Source organism: Trematomus bernacchii, unplaced genomic scaffold (genome assembly GCF_902827165.1).
Source record: "Trematomus bernacchii unplaced genomic scaffold, fTreBer1.1, whole genome shotgun sequence".
NCBI classification, from domain to species: domain Eukaryota; kingdom Metazoa; phylum Chordata; class Actinopteri; order Perciformes; family Nototheniidae; genus Trematomus; species Trematomus bernacchii.
Window position 1 is genome coordinate 25704376 of NW_022988043.1, and position 24358 is coordinate 25728733.

Here is a 24358-nt window from a genome sequence, read left to right on the forward strand (position 1 = left end):
AAAAGAGAGCAGCAGCTGCAGCACAGAGCGTATGCGGCGGGGTTAAAACCTGTACTCCTGCCCCCCCGAGGGGGGCTTCCCCGGTGGAGTGTCCGAGGCTGCGTCCCACAGCATCTGGTAAAAGACCTGGTAAGTGGGTTAAAAAACATCTGGCTAAAAGGACCGAGGTTGACTTTGTTTAAAATCGGCATGCAGGTAAAATTTAAATAAATACATAAAAGTGCTTTTAAAAACTAGTGCTAGTAATAAAAATATGTATAATATAAAACAAATATGTAAAATGTAAAATACACACAGGTTAGTAGGTACGCAGGGAGGCGAAATATCTTAAAATAAAGTCAACCAAGTGTCCCTAAAAGCGTTTAAAACCCAGGCCGAGGTCTAGAGAGGTGATGCAGGTGAGACATGGGACACGCCTCGGATGATGTTTAAAAATAAAAGACCTGGTAAGTGGGTTGGCTGATTTCAGGGTGTTTCCCTGCGGGAGGCTCCAATATCCATTTAAAATAAAATGGAAAGTAATAACTAAAATATAAATAAAATAATATAAACAATGTTTAAATAGGAAACGGGGGATTCATAACATGTAAAACATAATAAAATATATAATATCCTCATTTGGAACCTAATGAAATAGGAAAACATACAATACAGTGCAAACATAAAATAAAATGTAAAATAATAATATATAAAATATAAGAAACATATATAAAATGGTAGTAATAATAATAATAAACAAAGAAACCCATGCATTTAAAAATCATAAAGGAGTCCAGATGAGGAGGATTTATAAAATAAGGATAGAAAATATGTATAAAGAATACATCATATACAGATAAATTGTTGTTGTTGTTCACACCACTTTGTGAACAACTGCGTGAGCAAATAGTCCAACAGTTTACGACCAACGATGAATGACGAATCAACATACGAATCAACACATCAACGAATCAACATACAATTGCCAGGGATTTCATCATCTACAGTCCATAATGTCCTCAAAAGATTCAGATCATTTGGAGAAATCCCTGCACTTAAGGCCGGAAAGCAACATTGAATGCCCGTGACCTTCGACCCCTCAGGCAGCACTGCATTAAAACCTGACCTCATTCTGTCCCAGCTTTTCTGGAATGTGTTGCAGGCATCACATTCAAAATAACTGAATATTTGCAAAAAAACATAAAGTTTATCAGATGGAACATTACATATCTTGTCTTTGTAGTGTATTCAATTGAATATGGGTAAAAAAGGATTTGCATTTATTGTATTTTGTTTTAATTTACGTTTTACACCACGGGGGTTTTGTAATTCCTGTGTGCTTAACGATTACTATTTTAATATTAAATAACAATTCACAGCAAGTAAGCATTAAGGTAATATTTTAACCTTGTTATAATAAAAAAACACTTATATAGAGCAAGTCAATTTAGCTGGACACAGTTTATTCAGTGATATACTCTAGTGTTTTTTTTTAATTCATTTTAAATTGTCAATGCCTCACACCAATACAAGTGTCTTGGACGCTTCCTCTCTCGTACCAGCATCACACACATGCCCACATTGTTCTTACCATCCTCTCTTCCATGCCCTGTCCTGGCCTCTGGTTGGCCTCGTGGCTGTCGGGGGGCGGGGACACGCTCCGGCCCTCAGGGTCCACCCAGCTGTACACATGGTTGGTGATGTAGCCCCCAGGGATCCGACCCATGGAACACACTGTAATGGCCAGTTTCTTGCATCCCTTGAGCACCTGCATCACAGAAAGAGGGTAAGGTTGTGAAAGTGCTACATACAGCAGACCTAGTGACCCTTTCACAGCAATCCTTTGGGAAAATGTTTTTTGATCGCTGTAGCATGAGTATGTGTACCACAAAGATTGTTTGTTATTGAATAGGAATGGACTTTACATTCACAATGCAATACAATACAATACATATAATGTATTATTCTGTTCCTGATATCAAGCCTACCAAGTCATTATTGAAACAACAACAAACGGTATAGTATCAACACAGTTAAGCGCGTCAGCCAAGTCATTCCCAGGAGTTAAAACCCCACAGTAGCTTTAGTATTAGTATTAGGGTAGGGGAGAGTGGGGTAAGATGAGCCAGTGAGTAAGTTGGCCCAAATCCATTCACCCTCACACTGCCAGTTAAGCCACTGCTGGTTCCTCTGGTTGTGGTTTGCATCCACTCCAGAGAAGGGCTGTTCCCCCTGTGTTTGCTGGAGGAAATGTGTGAATAAAAGCACTAGGACATATATTCTTACTAAATATTACTCTTCCCTCGAGAATTAACTTCAGGTCAGTGCATCTGCTGGCACATAATTGAGGTTTTTTTCATTTGAGAGGGGGACAGAATTAGTAGAATGCTTTGAGGCCACACCACAGTTACTGTGACTCATGTACGCCTGCTGAAACAAAGCAAAGTCTGCAAGAAAAGGGAGGTAAAGGTGCAGAAACCAGTTGGTTCTTATATGGATGGAATTGTTAAAGCTAAAGCAATGTTACAGTTAATGTTAAAGACAGCCAGCATCTTTGTGAACATTCTATTGAATCTAATATCTAAAATGATCACCCTGTTCTGCTGAAATAATGCCCAGTTGCCATGATTGGGAATCACAACTGGAGTTTGGGGACTGGCATGATTGTATAAATGCATACAAGTATGCATTCAAAAGACTAAAACTAATTAAAATGATGTTCCTGTTTTATGAGTTCTTAGACATCAGGGCGATATGCCTCACTGCAACTGTCCGCCATGGGGTTTCATTGTACCCCAAACCAAAAACATATCTTGATTACTCACATAATCTTGGCCTTACACAGGGTTCTTACACCTTTTCCAAAGTCAAATTCAAGCACTTTTCAAGCATTTTCAAGGTGCATTTTCAAGCTTTTCAAGCATCTTACAGCTGTTGTAAATTACATATTTATATACACATACTTATACTCAAATGATTATTTCCCTACCTCACATTAAATCAGATGTTCTTTATGCTATAAACAACCAAATGTGTGTTTCGTAATAGCATTCTACATGAGGATACAAAATTAAAGAAAAGAAAACTAAGTTTAATATTTCAAAATGAGTGACCCATATAACCTGGCTGAGCCAATATAAAACAATCAGCCAAATAACTTTTCAATACATTATTGATTACTATTTTTGAGGTACTTTTAGGTTGGCAGTAAACATAAGTCAGAGGTGAATTGTGTACTTTTACTCCACTACATGTATTTAATACCTTTAGTTACTTTACAGATGTGGATGAATGATGTGAAATCTAATCAAGTGTTAAATCAGACTTTAGTTCCACCTGGAGTAAATCCACAAGCTACCCTGCAGTATACAAAGTCATTCAAACTAGCTGCACCTTTACCAGCTTTGAGAACACTTTCATGATCAATCATTATAAAACATATCATATATATTATTAGGGATGCTCCGATCGCCAATTTTGGGGCCGATCAGCCGATACCGATCGCCGATCCGATCGAGTGGGCGGGGCCTATGGGGATCTTCCATTTAAAGTAATGTTTACAACTCAGGTAATGGGGCTCATTCACTGGCGCTTCCACAAACAAAAACCAACATAATTATTACATTCAAATTAAGTACATTATTCAAGTTTACATTAACTTGGGATAATAACAGGGGAGAAATTAGCAGAAGCGCTCTCTTTTCCTCTCTCCCCCTCTCCTGACAGCCCGTCAGTATCTCCTGCAGCTCACTGATCCAGTAATGAGCGACCCGACAGTGAAGAATAAATATATTTATAACTAGTTTAGCTTGTTCCAGAGGTAGATCAAATAGCTAAGTGTGTTAGGTCTAACTCTTAATGTGTGTTCTGCTCCGCTCACCGGTCCGTCACAGCGGGTGGAGCTGCAGGATTTCTGCTTCACACACGTTGCATACCGCTATTTTATTGTCATTTTCGGACACTTAAAATACTGCCAGACTAGTGAAGCCATTTTGGCGAGCTTGTTTTGCCGCGCACAGAGAAAAGTGTCATGTATTTTACATGCAACGATAGCCTAATCTAAAATGCTCTACTACGGCGTACCTTTCGTGTGGTGTGTGGCTCGTCAGCGCAGACTCTCACATCGTTATTTTTGCACACTTTGCAGGAGGCTACTCTTGGGCTTGCTTGACCCTCGTCTTCTATTTGTCTTCTGCTAGCCAACGCTCATTGAAACGGCAACCTCCTGGCACACTGTCATCTATCACTCTCATCAGAATGCCCAGGTCACACACGTAACAAAAACACTTGCCGGTCACGCGCATTGCGCGGGAAGGCCAGCGCGGAGCTGTTTTATGTAAAGGCCCGGACACACCAGTCCGATTTTGGGAGTCAGAGGCCGTCAGAGGCCGTCAGAGGCAGTCAGAGGCAGTCGGGAATTCGCGGCGCCCTACTCAGGTTTGTGTGTCCCGCACCGTTGTCTCTTTACGGCACCTTTTCACACCTCCGGACGCCTCCCGCAGCCGATTCAACATGTTGAATCGGCCGCGGGAGGCGTCGGGAAAGTCATGTACATTTTGCAAGAAGTGGCCCTTATTCAGATAGTGTTTCTGTCTGCCCCTCTATTCTTTCTCCCATTATCCTCCACAATCTGCCTAGAAGTATTTTAACGTTGTAGCTGTTCAAGATGGTCATTTTAAAATGTGTTAAAAATATACTGTTAGTAGTTAAACCAATAATAATGTGCGGCTGCTACTGGCAGTTATGTAGGCACATTTTTTATTTTTTATTATCGCTGTGTGATTAAAAGAATAAACACAAATAGCAGGATAGGCAATACAAAACTTTATTTCGTACCTTGATACTACAGCCATTGATAACACAGCATTAGACATATTTGGCAAACTCTTTTTTTTATTGTATTACACACTATTTTTATCGTATTGTAGACGATTGTTGACATTGTACAGTTCTTTAGACATATTTGCTATATCTTATCCCACTGAAAAGGCACTGCACCGCACTGCAATATTGGCATAGTTCATCCCTGTGCTGCTTGGCTCGAGCTGGATTATTGGTGGTGTGTGGCAGGGTGGCCTGCCGTAGTTCAGGGTCTTGTCTCCCTCTTCCTGGGACAGTGCCATGATCGGGTCCTTCCTGGTCAACAACTCCCGCCATGTATGCGCTACAGTTCTCTGTGCGCAGGAAGTTGTGCAGACCACAGCAAGCCTGTGGTTCTTCTTCTCTTGGTGTATAAAAGGCAGTCTGTCTTCCGGTTGTTGCCTCTTTTGAATGACGAATACACACTACCGCTGCCTGCTGGTAAGGACAGTTATTGCCACTCGTCGACTGAAGTATTTGCGGTGTGTTCGTAGGCAGGCGGCGTAGCGGGCGACGTAGCCGACGCAGCCGACGAAGGCGACGAAGCTGACGTAAAAGTCGGGACGCCTTCGGTACGCGTTCTTTGGTCTCAGGTGGGTGTGTAGCGGCCTTAAAAGCGAAGGAATTAAGCGCGCTCCGACTTCTTTCTTTTAATCTAAAAAGCGAAGTAAAGCATTTACAATTTCAAGCACTTTTTCCCAAATTCAAGCACCATTCCCAAAATTCAAGCACTTTTCAAACCTTGAAAACACCTCGTACAATTTCAAGCATTTTCAAGGATTTCCAGCACCCGTACGAACCCTGCTTACAGTATATAAAATGTGTCTGGAATCCGCAGCGGTCATTTAGTGTTCTTTGTAATTTATTATTTCTCTCTACTGACTTTTTCTCTCAGACAGATTGCCCTGAAACCCCTCAGACAGAGAAAAAGTAGGAGAATAATGTATTGTCTGTATTTAGTAAAGACTTAGAGGGTTTTCCAGTCATTTCAGTCATGGCTGCCTTTGCTCGCATCAGCCTGATTTCCAGCAGCCGCCAGCAGCTGTGCAGTAAACAGCTCTGGTAAACCCACTGTGCAATCCAGCAACCCTGACTACTTAGTATACAGAGCCCAGTCTGAGATCACATTGGCACACGTAATAACACAAGTCACAAACATTTTGCCTCAGGACATAACCTTGCTGAACCTTATTTTGAACGCTTAACTGCATTTTTCGAGCCAGATATGTTAAATATAATTTAAAAAAAACATTTTATCATTGGGCAACCATTTCACAAAAGCCAGACTTGTTGCTGGTAAATGTCACTGTCTGTTTGACAAATGAATCCTGTTTAATGTATGTCACCTGCAACATGATGCCAGGGATAAAGATGAAAAAGAAACAACAGAAACACAAAGAGCTCAACATTGGAGACATGTTTCTGTCAGAAGAGAATAAATGTTATAAGCATTAATTGTAGCATTTCAGTTTCCCTAGAAGATTTGCAAATGTTAACTAAAGCATGATTACATTAAGACTGAGGATAGGGAAATATGCTGGTCTAAAGTCTGTGCTGACTTGAAGCTCAAAACAAGACTTTTCTAGACCACTATCTTACTTTGTTCTCTGTCATTATTGTTGCTTCTCATTTGGTCCTCATGAAAGCTCTCCCTTCTAATAAAGGACTCCAGATTGACCCCAATCTTGAAGCACAACTGCCCTGCTGAAGTGTCTTTGAGCAAAACACTGAAGGCTGTTGCTCTGTTGTTCAGTGTGACCCTTAGCCTCGGTGTGGGCGATTTTCCTCAGGGATCAAAAATAATTACATTATTTATGGATCTCTTCATTTGTCCTTTCCACAGCAACTTATATAACAACAGAGGCAGATTATTCATGTTTAAAACCCGTCCTCTTCTTCCTCGCCTCCCTTGAAACTGTGGTGCCGTGGGGAGAATGGAAGTCGGTCCCTGCTATGTTAATGAGTGTTCAGTTTGTGTGTCAGCAGTGCAACTGCAATGTGTCGGCAGTGCCATGGCCATAATTCAGTCTAACTGAGCTTCTTTATCACTGCCATCTCAAGGGTATCCAAAAATAGACAAAGGGTACGGATGAGCATGGCCTAAGTCACAGACACATCCAAGGACTATATGTAGTGAGTGAATGGGAGCATTCTGCCAGCTGAGATATCGGGCACACACACTGGCTAGTGTCTCAACTCAGTTTTTACATTCTGTAATCCAGAGAAAGTCAATAATATCTTTAAAAACTACAACTCCCATTATATCAGCTGGGCACCATGATGCAAAACCACACCATAACTGTAGTTTATTTTTTGATGTGCAAAGAGGTGTTGTGATTAAGAGCAAAAATGTTGTTTAATTGTTGATATATTTATGATCCACGTCGTGCATGCAGTTTGGCTGTGGGAGTTCTTCCAGTTTGTTCAGAAGTCTTCTAATCAGGGCTCTTTAAATAAAGAACTATGGCAGATGTGTTATATTTAATGCAGCCGAACCGTTTATTACAATGCATTTATGTGATGACTTTCAAAGAGAAAAGTTAGCCCACGCGGATTAAAGTATGATTTTTTGTTTTTCTTATCGTATGAGCTACAACTCCTGAGGTGCACCGCCACTAAAACATCCAATCAAAGAGCTTGTTGACTAATCACAAGTTTTATCAAGCAAAGAGGACTGGCGTCGTGTTCACAGCGATAGCTGAGGATTATGGGTAGTGTAGTTTCTTCGGCTATCCAAAACTCAGGGAAAAAATATTTTTCTCTGAATCCAAGGGGAAAAACACAAAAGCATTGTACACAATTTAAACCAATCAATGTAGTGTAACTAGGACAAACTGGTGTTTTTTAGTTCATGAGTACTGCAGATATCACTGTGAAAATCGACAGTGAGGACAATACTTACTTCTGTGTGTATATAGTGAGAGCTGCGTCCCTAGCAACCACCTTAGTTACTATGAAAATGCAGAGACCGGAAATACTGTTTTCACCCCGTGAGAGTTGACGATAACTTGACATGGACGCTGGTCAATAGAAATGAATAGGGGGAAAGATGTAGCAATCTCACAATTTCAGGCGGTTTGGCAGAGCAACCTCTATAGCAGCGGTTCCCAACCTGTGGGCCGCAGCCCCCTAGCGGTCCTCGAAGGCATTGCAAGTGGGCCGCAAAATAATTGTATTTAAAAAAAAATGTGTTTTAATTATTATTATTTTTTGTATTATTATTATTTTGTACAGGTGTGTGACACACACATGGACATAACAATAACATATAGGAGATGACATTCCCATCTCAGACAAAAACAAAAACAGAAGAAATAAAGATACAGTCAGTAGGATCACTTCAACATTTCACAAACAAAAATAGGTTGACAACCAAAAACCACCAAAAACACACACTCTTCGTTAGAGTTAATTATTTCCCATTTCATGGTGTGATGAGCCTTTGATTTTTTGTAGCAACTTTTCTTTCCAAAATAAATTGTATTTTTAATCTACTCTTCAAACACCTTACATTAAGATTACTCCTTGATTGACTTTTAAAAATATATATTTTAGCCAGAAGAATAGTTGTATTTATTAACTGTGTGCGGTCTTCATCTAAAAGCCCAAATAAAATATTAACCTCTTAAGGACGACGGTCCCCCCAGTGGACCCCCCCCACCGTTTTTTTTCGAGACTGTGTCTCAGGGCTTCTTAACATTTATGAAACTATTAATGTGTAGCACCAGATTAACGGGAAGAATCTCAGCTAACTGAAGATATGAACCATTTTTACCAAAACAAAACACAAGGGTAATACCAAGCCTCTGAATTAGCACGAAGCGAAAAAATGCTAACGCACTCAAGATAAAGATACCCTTATTACATATCGTAACTGCACATACAATATATCCGATTAAAGCTGAGACTCCACAGATTATATAGGTATAGTATCATCACTGAGCGATCCGAACTCGCGACAGGGGAAGCAAACACAGACATCACAACACGTACCTTTACGGAGCTTTTACGGGAGATCGTCTCACCGTAGCTGTCAATCTGATCAAAAGACGTGTTCAATGGCATTAAAACAAGAAAAAACGCGGCTGAATCGGTTAATCCATAGGTTAATAATGTATCTGTGGCTTTGAAAAAATTATTTATAATCCATAATTCCATTTTTATGTAAAAATCGGAGAGAAAAAGTTAGCTGCTAATGGTAGCCACCAGAGTGTATGCAGCTTCCGGTTTTGGCCACGCGTCACTCTCACTCCTTATTTGTTAACGTGTTGGGGTGTGTAGAACTTTCCCTCGATTCCATTGGCTCTCGCGGTTATAAAGAGATTTCATTCATCAAAATCGACCAAGGGCGGCCAGAGATAGGTCAAATCCACCCAAATGACCCCAGAAGTGTTTTTTTTTTGCTAAACCTAAAAGGTCAAATGTCACTTGTTTTGCATCAATCTTGATACAGGGTACTTATTATATGTTGTACTTTGGATTCCTAAAGCTTTTAGTCTACCTTACCATCATCCAAGGGTGGTTTTCACTATAAGTAAAAAATAATATTTGGACGGACACTATAATTTACAGTTTTTTACTATGTTCAATCTGAGTTTTCTTTAAAATAAAAAACATCTATATTGATTCTGACTTTTCTACATCCAACTCACAGGTTTATCATTACTTTGAGAGAAAATATTATTAATTTAACCCTTTTAGAAGGGAAGATATGGTCATTTGTTCTGGGAATGTCATTTTCGAGCCTGAGACCTGAAAAACAGGCTCAGGGCTTAACGGATCGATGAATAAAACTAAATACAGGACAATTCCTGAGGAAAATGTGTTCCAGCATTGCAGAGATGTGAGGCTGGGTCTGACCCAGCTAGCGGGGAACGTTCTCACAACTTTGGCTAACATTACCTACAGGTTCTAATAATGTTTTAAAGAAACGATTTAATCTTTTTAGGATGTTTATTATTTCAAATAATGTTCCTATAAGCAGGGGTGCACATCACTTTTTTGCCCTGGTTCTCAAAGGAGCACCTGGAGATGTTGCTTGGTGCGCATCCTTAAAATGAAATAAACCGGACCTTTTGAGGGGTACTTGACTTTCTGAACGGGGGTGCGCTAGTGAGCACGCTCATGAACTGTTCGCTGTTCACTGTATGCCTCGCAGCAGGGTTACTGTGCGGAGCGCATAAAGCAGACCCTTCACGCGATAGCGAGGGGTAGAGCGAGGGATCGCAGATGCTGTATGCTCGCAGGACGATTAAAAAAAATTAACCTAAATTGCTTGCGAATTATACTTTGGGGCGGCCGTTAGTATCTTCAAGTTTTCTTAAATGCAACTCGCAAATATCGTCTCTCTCTCCTCTCTCCTCTCTCTCTCTCTCTCTCGCTCACTCTCATCTTCGTCTCTCTCTTCCATCTCATCGTCTCTCTCTTACGTCCATCTCCTCTCTCGGTCTCTCTCTCTCGCTCTCTCTGTCTCTCTCGGTCCGAATCTCTCTCTCTCTCCTTCTCTTTCTCTTCTGTCTCTCTCTCTCTCTCTCTCTTTCACTTTCTCTCTCTTCAGGTTCTTGGGGGTTCTGCAGGGTGCTCTTTTTCTCTCATTTCTCTCTCTCTCTCTCTCTATGTTGGTGCGCAAATGCGCTTTTTTTCCAAATTATCCGGTGCTCCTTTTTTGGCGGGGGGTGCGCATGTGCACCTGCGCACCAGTTATGTGCAGCCCTGCCTATAAGGTTTAAGGTTAACTAAGACATAACGTTTTAACTGCAACATTCAGAGGATGTTTTGAGGATGTTATTAAGGCCTGAGATGACAGAACGTTTTCAGCAGGTTATTCTTTTTTTATAAAACGTTCCTGTGATGCGAAATATTAACACGGTCATGGTCAACGTCAGATTTATTTGTAGAGCGCTTTAAAAAAGAAACTTGTTGCATTTGTTTGAAAATGATGTTTCAAAAAAAATCTGATGTCACCACATTTTCCTTTTAAAAAACAAAAAAAGCACGTAATTCATGATATTGCATGTTTGCGTAGGCATGTCTGAGTTCCCAGCTAGACATTGTTGGTTCTAAAAATATTCTGAGAATGTTACCATTCATTGTTCTAGGAATGGTTTCATCGAGAAGTTTTATTTTGGTTCCTAGAATGTTCTTCTGAAAGGTAGGATAACGTTCTCTAAAATCATTCTTAAAATGTTTGGTGATAACCTTCTTAAGATGTTTTTTATAACATTGTTAGAACATTATACCCTACTATTCTTCAAACATTTTCAGCTGCAAGTGTTTTTGTTGTTTATGCACATGTCTCTATTGTCATATTGATAGAATAACACTTAGAAAACTAAATAGGTTTATTTATTTCATGACAAAAGTCACTTTTTGTCACCAATAATTACACTTTTTTTCTGACTATAAAGGTTGTGTCTCGTATGTAGGTTCTAACTGTTAGATAAGCTATCTGGCCGTGTGTGGTTTGTGAGGGCTGCGTATAAACAGTGTCCGCTGTTTATGCATAGTGGATACAAATTGTTATTGCACCCTTTAGATTTGAGACCGACAGACATATAGAAGAACGGACCGACTGTCACTGCCCATCCCTGAAACCCCTGTTAGTGTTTGTATGTGTTTGTTTCTACTGTTAGTGTTTGTATGTGTTTGTTTCTACTGTGTGTCTCTCTCTCTCTGTGGCTCACTTTCCCTAATAATAGTGAGTGGCCATACCTGTACAGTGCCAGGAGGAGATAAATGAGTCAAAATAAATAAAGTTTGAATTGAGTCCAATCAAATTAAAACGTACTGAGAAATTAGATGAGTCCCGGACTATTTGACACAGGGAGATTTATACATGCTTTTATGTCCTCTTAACTGGATTACTGCACCTTATTTATTCCTCCTAACCATTGGGCCGCTGCTCAGCTCAAAGCTTCAAAATGCCTCAGCAAGGCTTTTCAGCAGGACTTCAGCAGGAAGAAACACACTCACTCATGTTGGCTATATTACACACATTTTGGTACCACTTTACAATAAGACTACCCTTATAAAGGATTCATAAAGGATTTATAATTAGGTTATTAATTAGGTTGTAAACACTTTATAAATCATTAAGAACCATTTATAAACCAGTTCTAACATAGTTTTCTATGTTAGCTGCAGATTTTATTGCTCCACCTCTTACTACTCTTTTTAACCTCTCCCTCAGCACAAATGCAATTCCAAAAGTATGGAAGTCAGCTTATGTCTTGCCTCTACTAAAAGGAGGGGAGGCAACTATTTTAAATAACTATAGGCCAATCTCTAAATTGTCAGTTCTGGCGAAGGTGCTCGAACGCCTAGTGAGTGAACAGGTAAAGGAGTTTTTATGTAAAAATGATATCCTGTCTAAACATCAGTCAGGCTTCAGAAAGCAACATAGCACCATCACTGCGACAATGAAAGTGGTGAATGACATTACAAGTATTTGAGATAATAAGCAGAGTTGTGCAGCTCTATTTATTGACCTTTCCAAAGCGTTTGATACCGTCGATTATCGCATCTTAAAGCAGAGGCTACTCAGTATTGGCATATCCTGCCATGCAGTGGGGTGGTTTGTGAACCACCTCTCTGAAAGGTCCCAATGTGTTCACTTTGATGGGCTGTCTTCTGAGTGGTTAAACATTACAAATGGTGTTCCCCAAGGTTCTGTTTTAGGTCCACTTTTATTCTCCATCTACATCAACAGTTTAGGTGAAAATGTGGATGAAGCTACTTTACATTTTTATGCGGACGATACCGTGATGTACTGTGCAGGTCCCTCCATTAAGGAGGCTGGTGTTAAATTACAGGCTGTTTTTAACATTATTCAGACTCAGCTCGCTGAGCTTAAGCTTCTTTTAAATGTTGATAAAACCAAGGTAATGCTCTTTTCAAAAGCTAAAAAGACACCAGAGACTGCTTTGGATATTGTGACTATGCAAGGAATAATACTTGAAGTGGTTACCTGTTACAAATACCTTGGTATCTGGCTTGATGATTGTCTCACTTTTAAACTTCAGGTCAATAACCTGCTTAAAAAGCTGAGCGTTAGACTAGGTTTCTTTTTCAGAAACAAGTCCTGTTTCTCGCTTGAGGCCAGGAAAAGGCTAGTCTCTGTGACCTTTTGACCTGTGCTGGACTATGGTGATCTGGTCTATATGAATGCACCTGCCCATTGCCTGAACAAGTTAGATGCCGCCTATCACAGCGCACTGAGATTTGTCACAAATTGTAAAGCACTTACACATCACTGTACCCTGTATACCAAGGCAGGTTTGCCATCACTTACTGTACGGAGGCTCAGTCATTGGTACACGTTTATTTATAAAGCTATGTTGGGTAAACTCCCGTATTACATCTGTTCACTGATATCACAGAGAGTTGCAAGCAGCTATTGTCTGAGATCGCATGATGTAGTCTTGTTAGATGTGCTAAGAGCAAGGACTGTCTTGGGTAAGACAGCTTTTATGTGCGCAGCTCCACTTGCTTGGAACAGTCTACAGCTAAAATTGAAACTGAGCAATTTTATTCCTCTGAATTATTTTAAAGCAAGTCTAAATGAAATGCTCATTGAAACTATGGGTATTTGTAAATGTTGATAAGTATGTAAATGTAGCCTGTAAATATGTTGTATGATATCCTCTATTGTTTTATGTTGTTTTATGTTTAACCTCTTTGGACAATTTATATACTTACAAAATGTAATACCTTGGAGAATGCCGTTTAATACTTTTTAATACTTTTTAATAGCCTTAATTTTCGCTAAATTGATTTATCAACTTTTAATACTTTTTAAGACCCCGCGGACACCCTGTTTACACTTTACAAGGCTCCCTTTTGGCAGTTATAAATGTTGGTAACTCATTCATAAATGGTCATAAGAGATGCCAAGAAACATCAAAATGGATGGGGGGAGAATCAACTCAGTGAACAACAGATACCAAGGATGCTGGCTGATGAAGAAGATGAAGTAAGCTAATGGCGCATTTCCACTACACGGCCTCGCTCGGCCTCGCTCGGTATGGCTAGGCCTCGTTAGGACTGGCTCACTTTATGGCGCATTTCCATTACAGTTTAGGAACTGGGGTAGTATCTATAGTAACGCAGTGTAGGCGGAGCCGTGACGTCATCTTCAATGAGAACCCCAGAAAAACAACACAGCCGTTAGCTGTTAGCACTCAGAGCTCACAGCTCCTCATATCTGTTCAGAAACTAGACAAAAGTTAAACAAGTACAAACCACAGACTGTCTGTGTCATGGCGAATACAGTCGCTGCTTTATTTATGTCTGTATAGGCCGTTGTTGTGAGTGTGGAAGGTCGGAGCATATACTGCGTTAGCTTAGCCAATCTCCATTTAGAAAACACGCATTTTAAAAGGTTTTTCGCCTGCCGTCTGTCTGCAGACTTGTCAAAGCATGGTTTTTACTAACCGGTATCAGTATGTTGTTACCTCGGCATCATTTTTTAAACGTGTATTACAATTAAATCACGGTCAAATATGTCCATCTTGTTGTAGTTGTAGCCCCCTTGCCAGCGATTCTCTCTCTAGTTTAGCATACTCAGCCCGACTCAGCCTCGTTGTCTCTGGCCCTAGAACCACGATTTTATGAGGCCAGAAAAACTGTGAATTAGGACCCGCCGGCCGGTACTAGGCCAAGTGGAAACGCAACCAAAGACGGGCCGCTGACGTCACAGCCCTCTTAAACCGTGCTCCGCGCTGTAGTGGAAACGCGCCATAAGTAGCCAATATAAGGCTTAGCAGTACAGATACATGTGGGCTCACTATCTGGCAAGCAACCGGTCACAGTTGCCCTGTTTATCTCATGTCTTATAAAAGCTTATTCACAACCTAATTAATAAATGAATTACAAACTTTTCGTAAACCCTTTATAAGGGTAGTCTTATTGTAAAGTGCTACCCACATTTTTAACTCATTCAGTATAACCGCTCCGGCTTGTCAAGAAACTTGTCTTAGTGACATTTTAGACATTTTTACCTTTAACATGGTCTAGAAAGAGTTTAGATTGTTCAGATGGGGCACAGTATTAAATGTTGTATACATTTTCTGGTGCACTGGAAATCAATTGCTAATGAAATGGAGTGAATGAATATGGCAGTGTGTCTGACCTTGAATGCTATCTGACTCAGCAAAAAGGCTGCTGGCTCTGACTGCAATCCCTGCACTCAGCCCTCAGCCTCCCCCTCAACAGGGAGAACAATGCAGTCCCAGCAGATGGTTCCAGTACAATAACTAGACTGTTGTCACGCTCACAACTACAGTCACAAACACCATTTAACAGAAATTGAAAAGGCCTATTGCCTAGTTTTTGTTTTCAAAATGGAGGTACAAGAGGTGGGCTAATAGATCATTTTCAAGAAATACAGTTTGACAAGTCAAAGCAGGAAAAACCTTGGTGGAAAAAGTAACATCAATAATGGTTGCATTGATTTAGGGGAGCCAGTTCACGGGCTCTGGTATTGTGCAGGGTCCTTCACTGACACTTAACCGGGTTGATAATCAGAATCGTCTGCCTGAAAATGACTTATATTCCATTCCCCCAGGTGTATTCTAGTATGTTGGTCCGTCTGATACCCAGAAGATCAAACCAGATTAGTTTTTTCTTTACCCATATTCTCTTGTGCTACCAGACTACAGCATCAAGGGAGAAAATGAGGCGTTGGGTTTAACATACCGACGTCAGCGTCTAGAGAGTTCTAATAACCTTTAATTTTAACCTTTTCACATTGTTTTCATTTGTGAAAGCTGTTTGTAATTCATTGTGACTTTAGCTTTTTGGTTATGGCCAACATGTCAAACTACAAGCCTCAAAAACTGTGGTCAATAATGGGAGACCTCAAATGTGAATACTTTTATTTCTCATATACAATCCATGGTTGAAACTAAGTTATGGTTACCCATAGACTTCCTTTAAGTTCACTTTAACCAAGTATAATCCATGAACTGTAACTACTGTATGTGCCTTTGTCCCAACTGCATTGAACACGTGTGCCTCATTAACCTCAGCTTTTTTCATCTATGAATGTCATGTTTGAGAAATATATTTACATTTCCACTTGATTTAATGTCAGCATCTAAAAGTACTATATGCATGTATTTGTAGGACATGTGGGTGCTATTCTTAAGGATATTTTAGTGCTGCTCTTTTCTGGAAACTGGGTCTGCTCTCTGTCCTGACAATGTTTTGATGGATGATCCTCATCCCACAGCTCTCCCAGAGTCCCATGTTTTTGACGGGACATGAAAAGTTCCCCACTTTGTGTCACAGCTTAGTTGGTTCTGTTTTTGAGAGTTATGAGAGGGAAGATGTAAAGCTGCTTTGACAGGTTGATCAGTCTCTAAGAGGAAGTAATGACAGATAGTTTACCTGCTGGCTTTATCGTCTCAGAGCAGGTTGTGAAATAAAGAAGAATCTGAGCAGCCATATAAAGTCCTCTGGATGTTTCCACATCTGGCTAAGCAGCCCAGCAGAGGATGCATATAAATAGATTCTGTGGCAGAAAAGGTTAGCAAAGTGATGTTTTGAAGGTTTCAGGTTTAAAAAAGAATGCCAGCTGGAAGATTAATGACACTTTTTACTCGTCATACAGTTCTTTAGATGAACAAGAACCAAGTGGCAACGTGCAGTTGAGCAGGGGGCGGCTCCACTGGTTAAAACATAACTCTAGTAGAACACTTGAAACATTATAGTAAGAATTACCCTTTGAAGTTTAAGGTCCCAGTTGCTTGTTTCAAGTCTTCTACAACTAAGCATGATGTTTATAAAAAGCAGGGCATGTTTGAGACACGGTTGTAATGTGATCACAGGGTTTTTCTGGTCTGGGTGTTGCCTGGTTTACCAGGGATTATGTCCTAAATCACAGCGGTTGTTCTCGTCGAGGTGAGGACCCACATATACAATTAGCGTCACTTATGCAATTAACAGAAGAAGAAATGGTGCTAATTATTTGCTGACCCATTATCGATTATTGTTAGCACACATTATAATAACCCCTGGCAAAGTGTTTACTTCTGGTCGTTCCTCAGCCCACCAATTAAATGTTTTTCCATTGACAGCATGTTAGGTAAAACATAGAATTAAAGGACATACTTGCCATATAATGTATCCTCTGCCTAATTACAGCACTGATAAAATGAGGCTGCTAAACAGATTTCAACGGAAAAAGAGCGACCCAGATAAACTGCAGAGAGCGATGGTCATCAGCAACTAGAGCTTCACTAACAAATGACAGAAAAAGCTGCATAACAAAGAAAGACTCCGCAGGCGGATCCATTTACTTTATTCAGAGGTTGAGGCAGAAGTAGCTGCTTTCTATTCTGGGCCCAACATTTCTGCAGGCTCAGAGCCATCCAGCGAGAAAGAGAGGCAAAGATCAGTGCCGTAACTGGCAGAGACGAGTGACTATCAAGAGGGATTTAGGCTATATATGCATGCCGCGATGCTGGAGCCGGGATGGAGTGGGTGTAAGAGGAGATCTCAGCGGGTATTGTGTGGGGCAGGATGGGTGGGTGGATGAAGAGAGAGGGGGAGGAATGTGTTGCTATGTTAAAGGTGGTAGATGGGGTTTTTTTTAACCAGGAGAGGTGACATATGGGACAAGAGGGCAGTGTATGCCAATGCTAGTCACTGAGTCTATAGGGGCCTCTCTGAGGGCCCTTCAGTGTGACTGAATCACTACTTCAGCCTCTTAGCATGGCTAATGCTGAAAGCACTGCCACATTAATACCTGCTGTCCGGAGATGAACGCAACGTCCAAAATAGTCCAAATAAGTTACTTTGCGTAATTTATTCCTGTCTACATTGCATCCCCCCATACCTGCGACGTGCAATACCGAACCCGCCCCGCCACCCGCACATATTGCCAATTAGTTCCGCAAACCGACCCGACCCGTCGGCACAAGATCCGCAAACCAATCCGAACCTGCATATCCTATGAGCAGTGAAAACATGCCATTATTAACACACGCAGTTGCGTATTTGGCTCAAAAAGCGTGGGATGTTGGTTATTTCCTCCCAGACGTTAGATTTCGCTCTTGAGGAAGAGTTATTTACAATGCTGTATTCTCCGCTAGAGAGCTTCACCTCGGCCATTTCGAATGTGGCGCGCTCAGCAGCAGATTGATGCGGTGCAGAGGTTATGATTATGCGCGGTCCCGCAAGGGAGAGGTCTGAGGAATCTTTAAACATTAAATTAAATTATTATTATTTAAATATATTTATTATGCAAAACCCGCGACCAAACCCGGAAAAATATGTTTGAAAAAATACCACCCGCGAATCCCCTTTTTGCATCGGGTCGGGTACCGATGCAGGACTCTGATCCCCGCATCATCCGCCTGTGTGCATCAAAGACGCAGACTCATCGTTCCCACTATAGGGGTGGGTGTAATAAGAAGGCAAAGTTAACGTTCAGTGTGTTGCCGGGAGCATATAAGGATTTATCCACGATGTTGAAAATGTAAAAAAAAAAATTGAAAATGTTTTAGAACATAGAGATAAAAAGGTTTAATGTTTTAAGGTGGTGACGCTACTCAGCCAATCAAATCGGTGCAGTCAGTGAGCAATTTCAAATGGCGTGCTCAAAAAAGAGAAAGGTAGACAGCGAAAACAGAGCATTTAATTAAATGTTCTCTTATTGGACCTCTTTGAAATTGTATACCCCTGCATTAGAGCAACAACAACAATAATAATAATAATAATAATAGCAGTAATAATTGGGAGGGGGGGGCATGGCTGTTCTTATGTTCTCTGAGGGGAGGCTCACCTTCCCACACTTTGAAAACCCCTGATTTAGACTCTTGGTGTTGGACTTCTGTTCCGTGTAGTGGTTAATGGTTAATATCGTCTGTTGGCTGAGTTTCTTCCCGTTAAGTGGGTATGCATCATTAATAGGTTGTTAAATGTTAAGAAGCCTTGAGACGATGTTGCGTCTGCCCCATAGACTGTATATATAAATGGACGTAGGGTCCGTGACGTCACCCATAGGATTATGCAGAGTTGCAGAGAAGCCCTTAGTAGGCGGAATCGGCCACTAACGGTTAGACAGTGACAAGAGTTCAACTCCCGCCTGCTCCAAATAAGGGCAAAGAGGCGGAGCCGAGGCGGGACCTCCTGCCACCGAGCTGGAAGTTCCAGAGCTAGCTGAAGCTACCAAGCTAAGCTAACATGCTCCCCATCTGCACACTGCCGTCGCATTTTACGTTTCTAAGGTAAGCGGACATGAGACTATTCAGCAAAACTCTAAATAATAAGTTATTGAGCTTTTAGCATAATACTTCAGAATCTTAAAATCCCTTAACGTTTGTATGCAATTGTGCTAAATTCAACACTGAAATCAAGCAAATATGAATATGTTTGCATGACATTAGTTATTTATATTTTGATATCACTTAATTATACGTTTAATACATTTAAGTCAAGCTAAGGTACATGTGATGGTAGCTAGTTAGTGCTCTTACCTGTGAGGCCTCCTCCAAACAGCATTATAACCAGACTGTATCATTAAAACTACAAGTACCAGTTCTAGATCCTTGACTTTAGACAAACAATTCAAAAGACAAAATGTATTTAAAGACCAATCTTTATTTGAAGGTACCTCTTAACCTCGAGCTATTGGAGCTACAATGAGCCGTTAAAGGCAGAGAGTGAAATTCAGTGAATACACGTAGTTTACAGAGATGCTGTATGAGAAACCAATGTGAGTTTGGAAAAATGCACAGTATAAATCTATTTTAGTATACCTCAACAATGGAATTATGATCAGTTGAAATGGCCATGACACCTCTCCTTTAAAGTGGACCTATCATTAGACCCTCCAGAAAAACGCGGGCTAAAATCCTTGATTATGCGATTAAACATGCGGGGTTTTTATGTGATTTTATGCGGTGAAGTTGCGAAATATGCGGAAATATGCTAAATATGCGAAAAGTTGCGAAATATGCGGGAGGCGGAAAAAAGGTGATTCTTCTCCCACACCCTGTTACTAGGCTACTACTGAATGAAAGTGAGCCCTTTTAAAGAGTTCCTATGATAAACAAGCATACTAGAAGCAAGATACATCACAAAGTGTTATTTATGTATTTGTATATGGGCTATTTTAATCACTCTCTCTCTCACACACACACACACACACACACACACTCTTCTCCGCCTCATTCTGTTTTCATTTACTCGTTCGTTATCTGACCAGCTTCAATCTTGTAGGCTACTCACCTCGTTTCTTGTAGCCCTCGAAAGGGTTTTGGAGGTTGATGCCTCGGTGAACGTGAGTTGTTTGACTTTCTTGTCCGCAGCAGCAGAAAGCATTTTAGAATGTTTGAATGAATCAAAGTGGGTCGTCACCGTTGATTTTCTCTTATGCTCCAACACACAGTTGCACGGGGTGCAGAATAGTTTCCCCCCACTTTCGTGCAAGACATCGGGGTACTGCTTTGCCCGGTCTTTAGCAGAAATGTTCGTAGGCAAATGAGATGGATTCGATTTGTTCATCTTGGTCAGAGCCGTATAATAGTATATAATAATAATAGTATAATAGTATATAATAATCTATATGGCGCTGATCTTGTTGTTTTCTCTCTCGTGTGAGTTCCACACATTCACTCTACGGTGTTGTTTACCTGCGCGAGCTGATGACATCACTACTTCACGTTAACTTTTTTTTCCCTCAACTTTGTGTGGAAAAATGCGGGGATTATGCGACCTTTTAATAAATATGCGCCCTTTTAAAAATCTGCGCCATTTTGCTGATTATGCGGTAAATTATGCGATCGCATAATCGCGTTTTTCTGGAGGGTCTATATCATGCTATATTATAATAATATAGTGTAGGACCATACCTATATAAGGCATATTTATACTTTTTTTTTTTCAAAATACCAAACAGATCATGCATTTTAGCCATGCCTCATTTCGCTCAATTTGCACTTTTTTACCCCTGTTTTTGCAAGGGCTGATTCTGTGAGAACAGCACCACCTACAGGCCTGGCATATGTACTACATCGTCTCCAGCGCTTTCGAACGGCAATGGCCGTGGCTGTCTCCTCCTGATTGGTGGAGTTGGCCCAATAGCCGCAGCGCCACCGTCCTGACGTCAGGACAGTGTTCAAATCTGGATCAGTTTTTATCAGATCCGTTGCAGCCCCTTTTTTTAGAGATTTGGGTATGGAGGAAAATAGAGAGGGTTGTGTTTTCTGACACCTGGTGAGTTCCCTGGAACACCGGGGACACATATTCATGTGTAAAAGACGTACAAAAGTGCATTTTGCATGATAGGTCCCCTTTAAAGGATCTTTTTATGTAATCTATTTAATTTCTTGCTGAGCTTGGTGTAGTTGTAAGGACAGACCTTACAAAGTAGCTTTAGCTAGAAATGCTGTGCTACTGTATGGGATATTTATCCATGGGATATTTATCCATGTTATATAAGCGTCTTTGAGCATTAGGAAAAGCACTATATAAATCCCATGTATTATTATTATTATTATATACCATGCTTGCTCATAAAATGAAATAAAAAGCATCTATGTCTAGGGCCTCATAGCACTGCCTCCACCTCATGACATTGTTTTTGGGGATTTGATTGGCTACTATAAAACACAATATCAGCGAAGGTGGGTCCTGCATTATTATCACACGTTGTGCACTCATCTTGTAGGATTCCTGTGTCAAAGTCTTCTTGTAAGACCTATATTAGTGTAGTTCTTATATTGTTCACATTTGTTGAAATAAAGTGTGCTGAAAACACGTGTTCTTGTATTTCCATCTTTCTCTCTGACTCATGCAGTCATGTGTCCTTTGGTGCGTTAGCTTCACATAATAGGCGGGTGTGTGCATGGAGACTATTGTACAGCAGCAGCACAGAGAAAGGAACAGAGTGCAGAGTAACACCTATGGAATGCCATTTAAGCCAAAATGAAATAAATACATAAATAATTAAATAAATACATATATATATATATATAAGTAAATATGCCTATGAAATAAATACATATGGTTATGAAATACATTTTGAAATAAATAAACGAAGCAATACATTTATATAAATGTAAATGTAAATACACATTTATTTATTTCAGGGGACTTTTATTTCATAATGCCACATTTATTTATTTCAGGGGACTTTTATTTCATAATGCCACATTTATTTCACAGCTCTTTACATTTCCATTTCTTATATTCAAATGAACAGGGTGTGGCTAGCTCACAGATCCAGACCAAAGCAACAGCACCACACATTTTCAAATGAAATGGCGGTCCGCTCTCCCCAGCAGAGTGGATTTAAAAGCAGCAGCAAGCGGAGGAATCACTAATAAATGTGAGTATTGGGTTTCAACTGACTTTACAATAACTACAACACACAGCAAACCCAAGGGGCATTAAAACGTACATTTTCGTTTAAATAATAGGGATAAGTACGTAACGTTAGTGACGCTAACTAGCTAGCTGGACGTGCTGCATTATTGGTTTACACCTATTATTAAAATCAGTTAACCTGTTAAGCACTGAGCCTGTTTTTCAGGTCTCAGGCTCGAAAATGACATTCCCAGAACAAATGACCATATCTTCCCTTCTAAAAGGGTTAAATTAATAATCTTTATTCTCAAAGTAATGATAAACCTGTGAGTTGGATGTAGAAAAGTCAGAATCAATATAGATGTTTTTTATTTTAAAGAAAATTCAGATTGAACATAGTAAAAAACTGTAAATTATAGTGTCCGTCCAAAAATTATTTTTTACTTATAGTGAAAACTACCCTTGGATGATGGGTTAGTAGACTGAAAGCTTTAGGAATCCAAAGTACAACATATAATAAGTACCCTGTATCAAGATTGATGCAAAACAAGTGAAATCTGAGAGATTTTGCCAAAAAAAAACACTTCTGGGGTCATTTGGGTGGATTTGACCTATCTCTGGCCCCCCTTGGTCGATTTTTATGAATTAAATCTCTTTATAACCGCTAGAGCCAATGGAATCGAGGGGAAGTTCTACATACATCAACACGTTAACAAATAAGGAGTGAGAGTGACGCGTGGCCAAAACCGGAAGCTGCATACACTCTGGTGGCTACCATTAGCAGCTAACTTATTTGCTCCGAATTTTAGATAAAAATGGAAATTATGGATTATAAATAATTTTTTCAAACCTACAGTCACATTATCAACCCATGGATCAACCTATCCAGCCTCTTTTTTTCTCGTTTTAATGCCATTGAACACGTCTTTTGATCTAATTGACAGCTACGGTGAGACGATCTGCCGTAAAAGCTCCGTAAAGGTACGTGTTGTGATGTCTGTGTTTGCTTTCCCTGTCGCGAGTTCGGATCGCTCAGTGATGATACTATACCCTTTATAATCTGTGGAGTCTCAGCTTTAATCGGATATATTGTATGTGCAGCTACGATAAGTAATAAGGGTATCTTTATCTTGAGTTGTGTGCGTTAGAATTTTTTCGCTCAGGGGTCATTTAGACGCTTCTTATGAGACTTGTGTTTTGTTTTGGTAAAAATGGTTCATATCTTCAGTTAGCTGAGATTCTTCCCTTTAATCTGGGGCTACACATTAATAGTTTCATAAATGTTAAGAAGCCCTGAGACATTGTCTCGAAAAAAAAACGGTGGGAGGGGTCCAATGGGGGGACCGTAACAGTAAACCAAAACAGTATGTAATTTAAATAATCATTTAGGGATTGTTTGTCTGTAATGCTTAGAATTTTGCAATCATACTTTTGCAGCCATGTGTTTATTATGATTCATTCATTTTTTTATTTTTCTCTTTTCTCTGTGATTCGGACAATTCTGGAGAAATGGATCTGCTGGAGAAGGACCCCTAACGGCAAATCAGCAGGACAGAGCTGCCATCCACCTGGACCCCCGTGGTGCTGGAGAAAGCAAAACAGCGATCAGGGACGTCATCCACCCAAACCTCTGTTTACTGCCGTCCTACAGACGTATGAGTGTAGAACTGTAGAGATCATCACTGCTGTCACTTTAGCCTTCAAATTAACAAATTACATCTGTGTACTACTCATTTTGCATATACTGTATATACTTATTACATTCCTGTTAACAGTTTATTTATTTGCAATAGTGTCGAGACTTAATCTACGATTTGTATTATATTATTTAATCTACATTACATTACATTGCATTTAGCTGACGCTTTTATCCAAAGCGACTTACAATAAGTGCATTCGACCAAGAAGATAGTTTATATTTATCTATATGTTATCTTGCACTTTTTTGTGTCTTAGGTTTAGAATTAGATTTGTATGTCCTTTGTTTTCATAGATATTTAATGATTATTGCTTGGTTCTGTCTGATTCCCCAAAATTCTTATCACCAAACACCTGCTTCTCTATACTTGCTGCACGCATAATAAAAAATAAACAACTTGATAAACCCACTTTTGCTGATATTTGTTTTACTGCTGTTGATGTTAAATGACATGAATATTCTCATAATAGTGGAATAATAGGATATCTCTAGCTCATTAAACTGTCT

General features: G+C 40.0%; 1 protein-coding gene across 1 annotated transcript in view; it reads right to left on the bottom strand.

Moving 5' to 3' along the window:
• The window catches only part of LOC117472474 (whirlin-like), a 177510-nt gene that overhangs the window by 95037 nt on the left and 58115 nt on the right, over nt 1-24358 (bottom strand). Inside the window, exon 2 of the mRNA XM_034117677.1 lies at nt 1571-1747. Coding sequence (XP_033973568.1) covers nt 1571-1747 — 177 coding nt within the window. The remainder of the gene's footprint in view (nt 1-1570; nt 1748-24358) is intronic.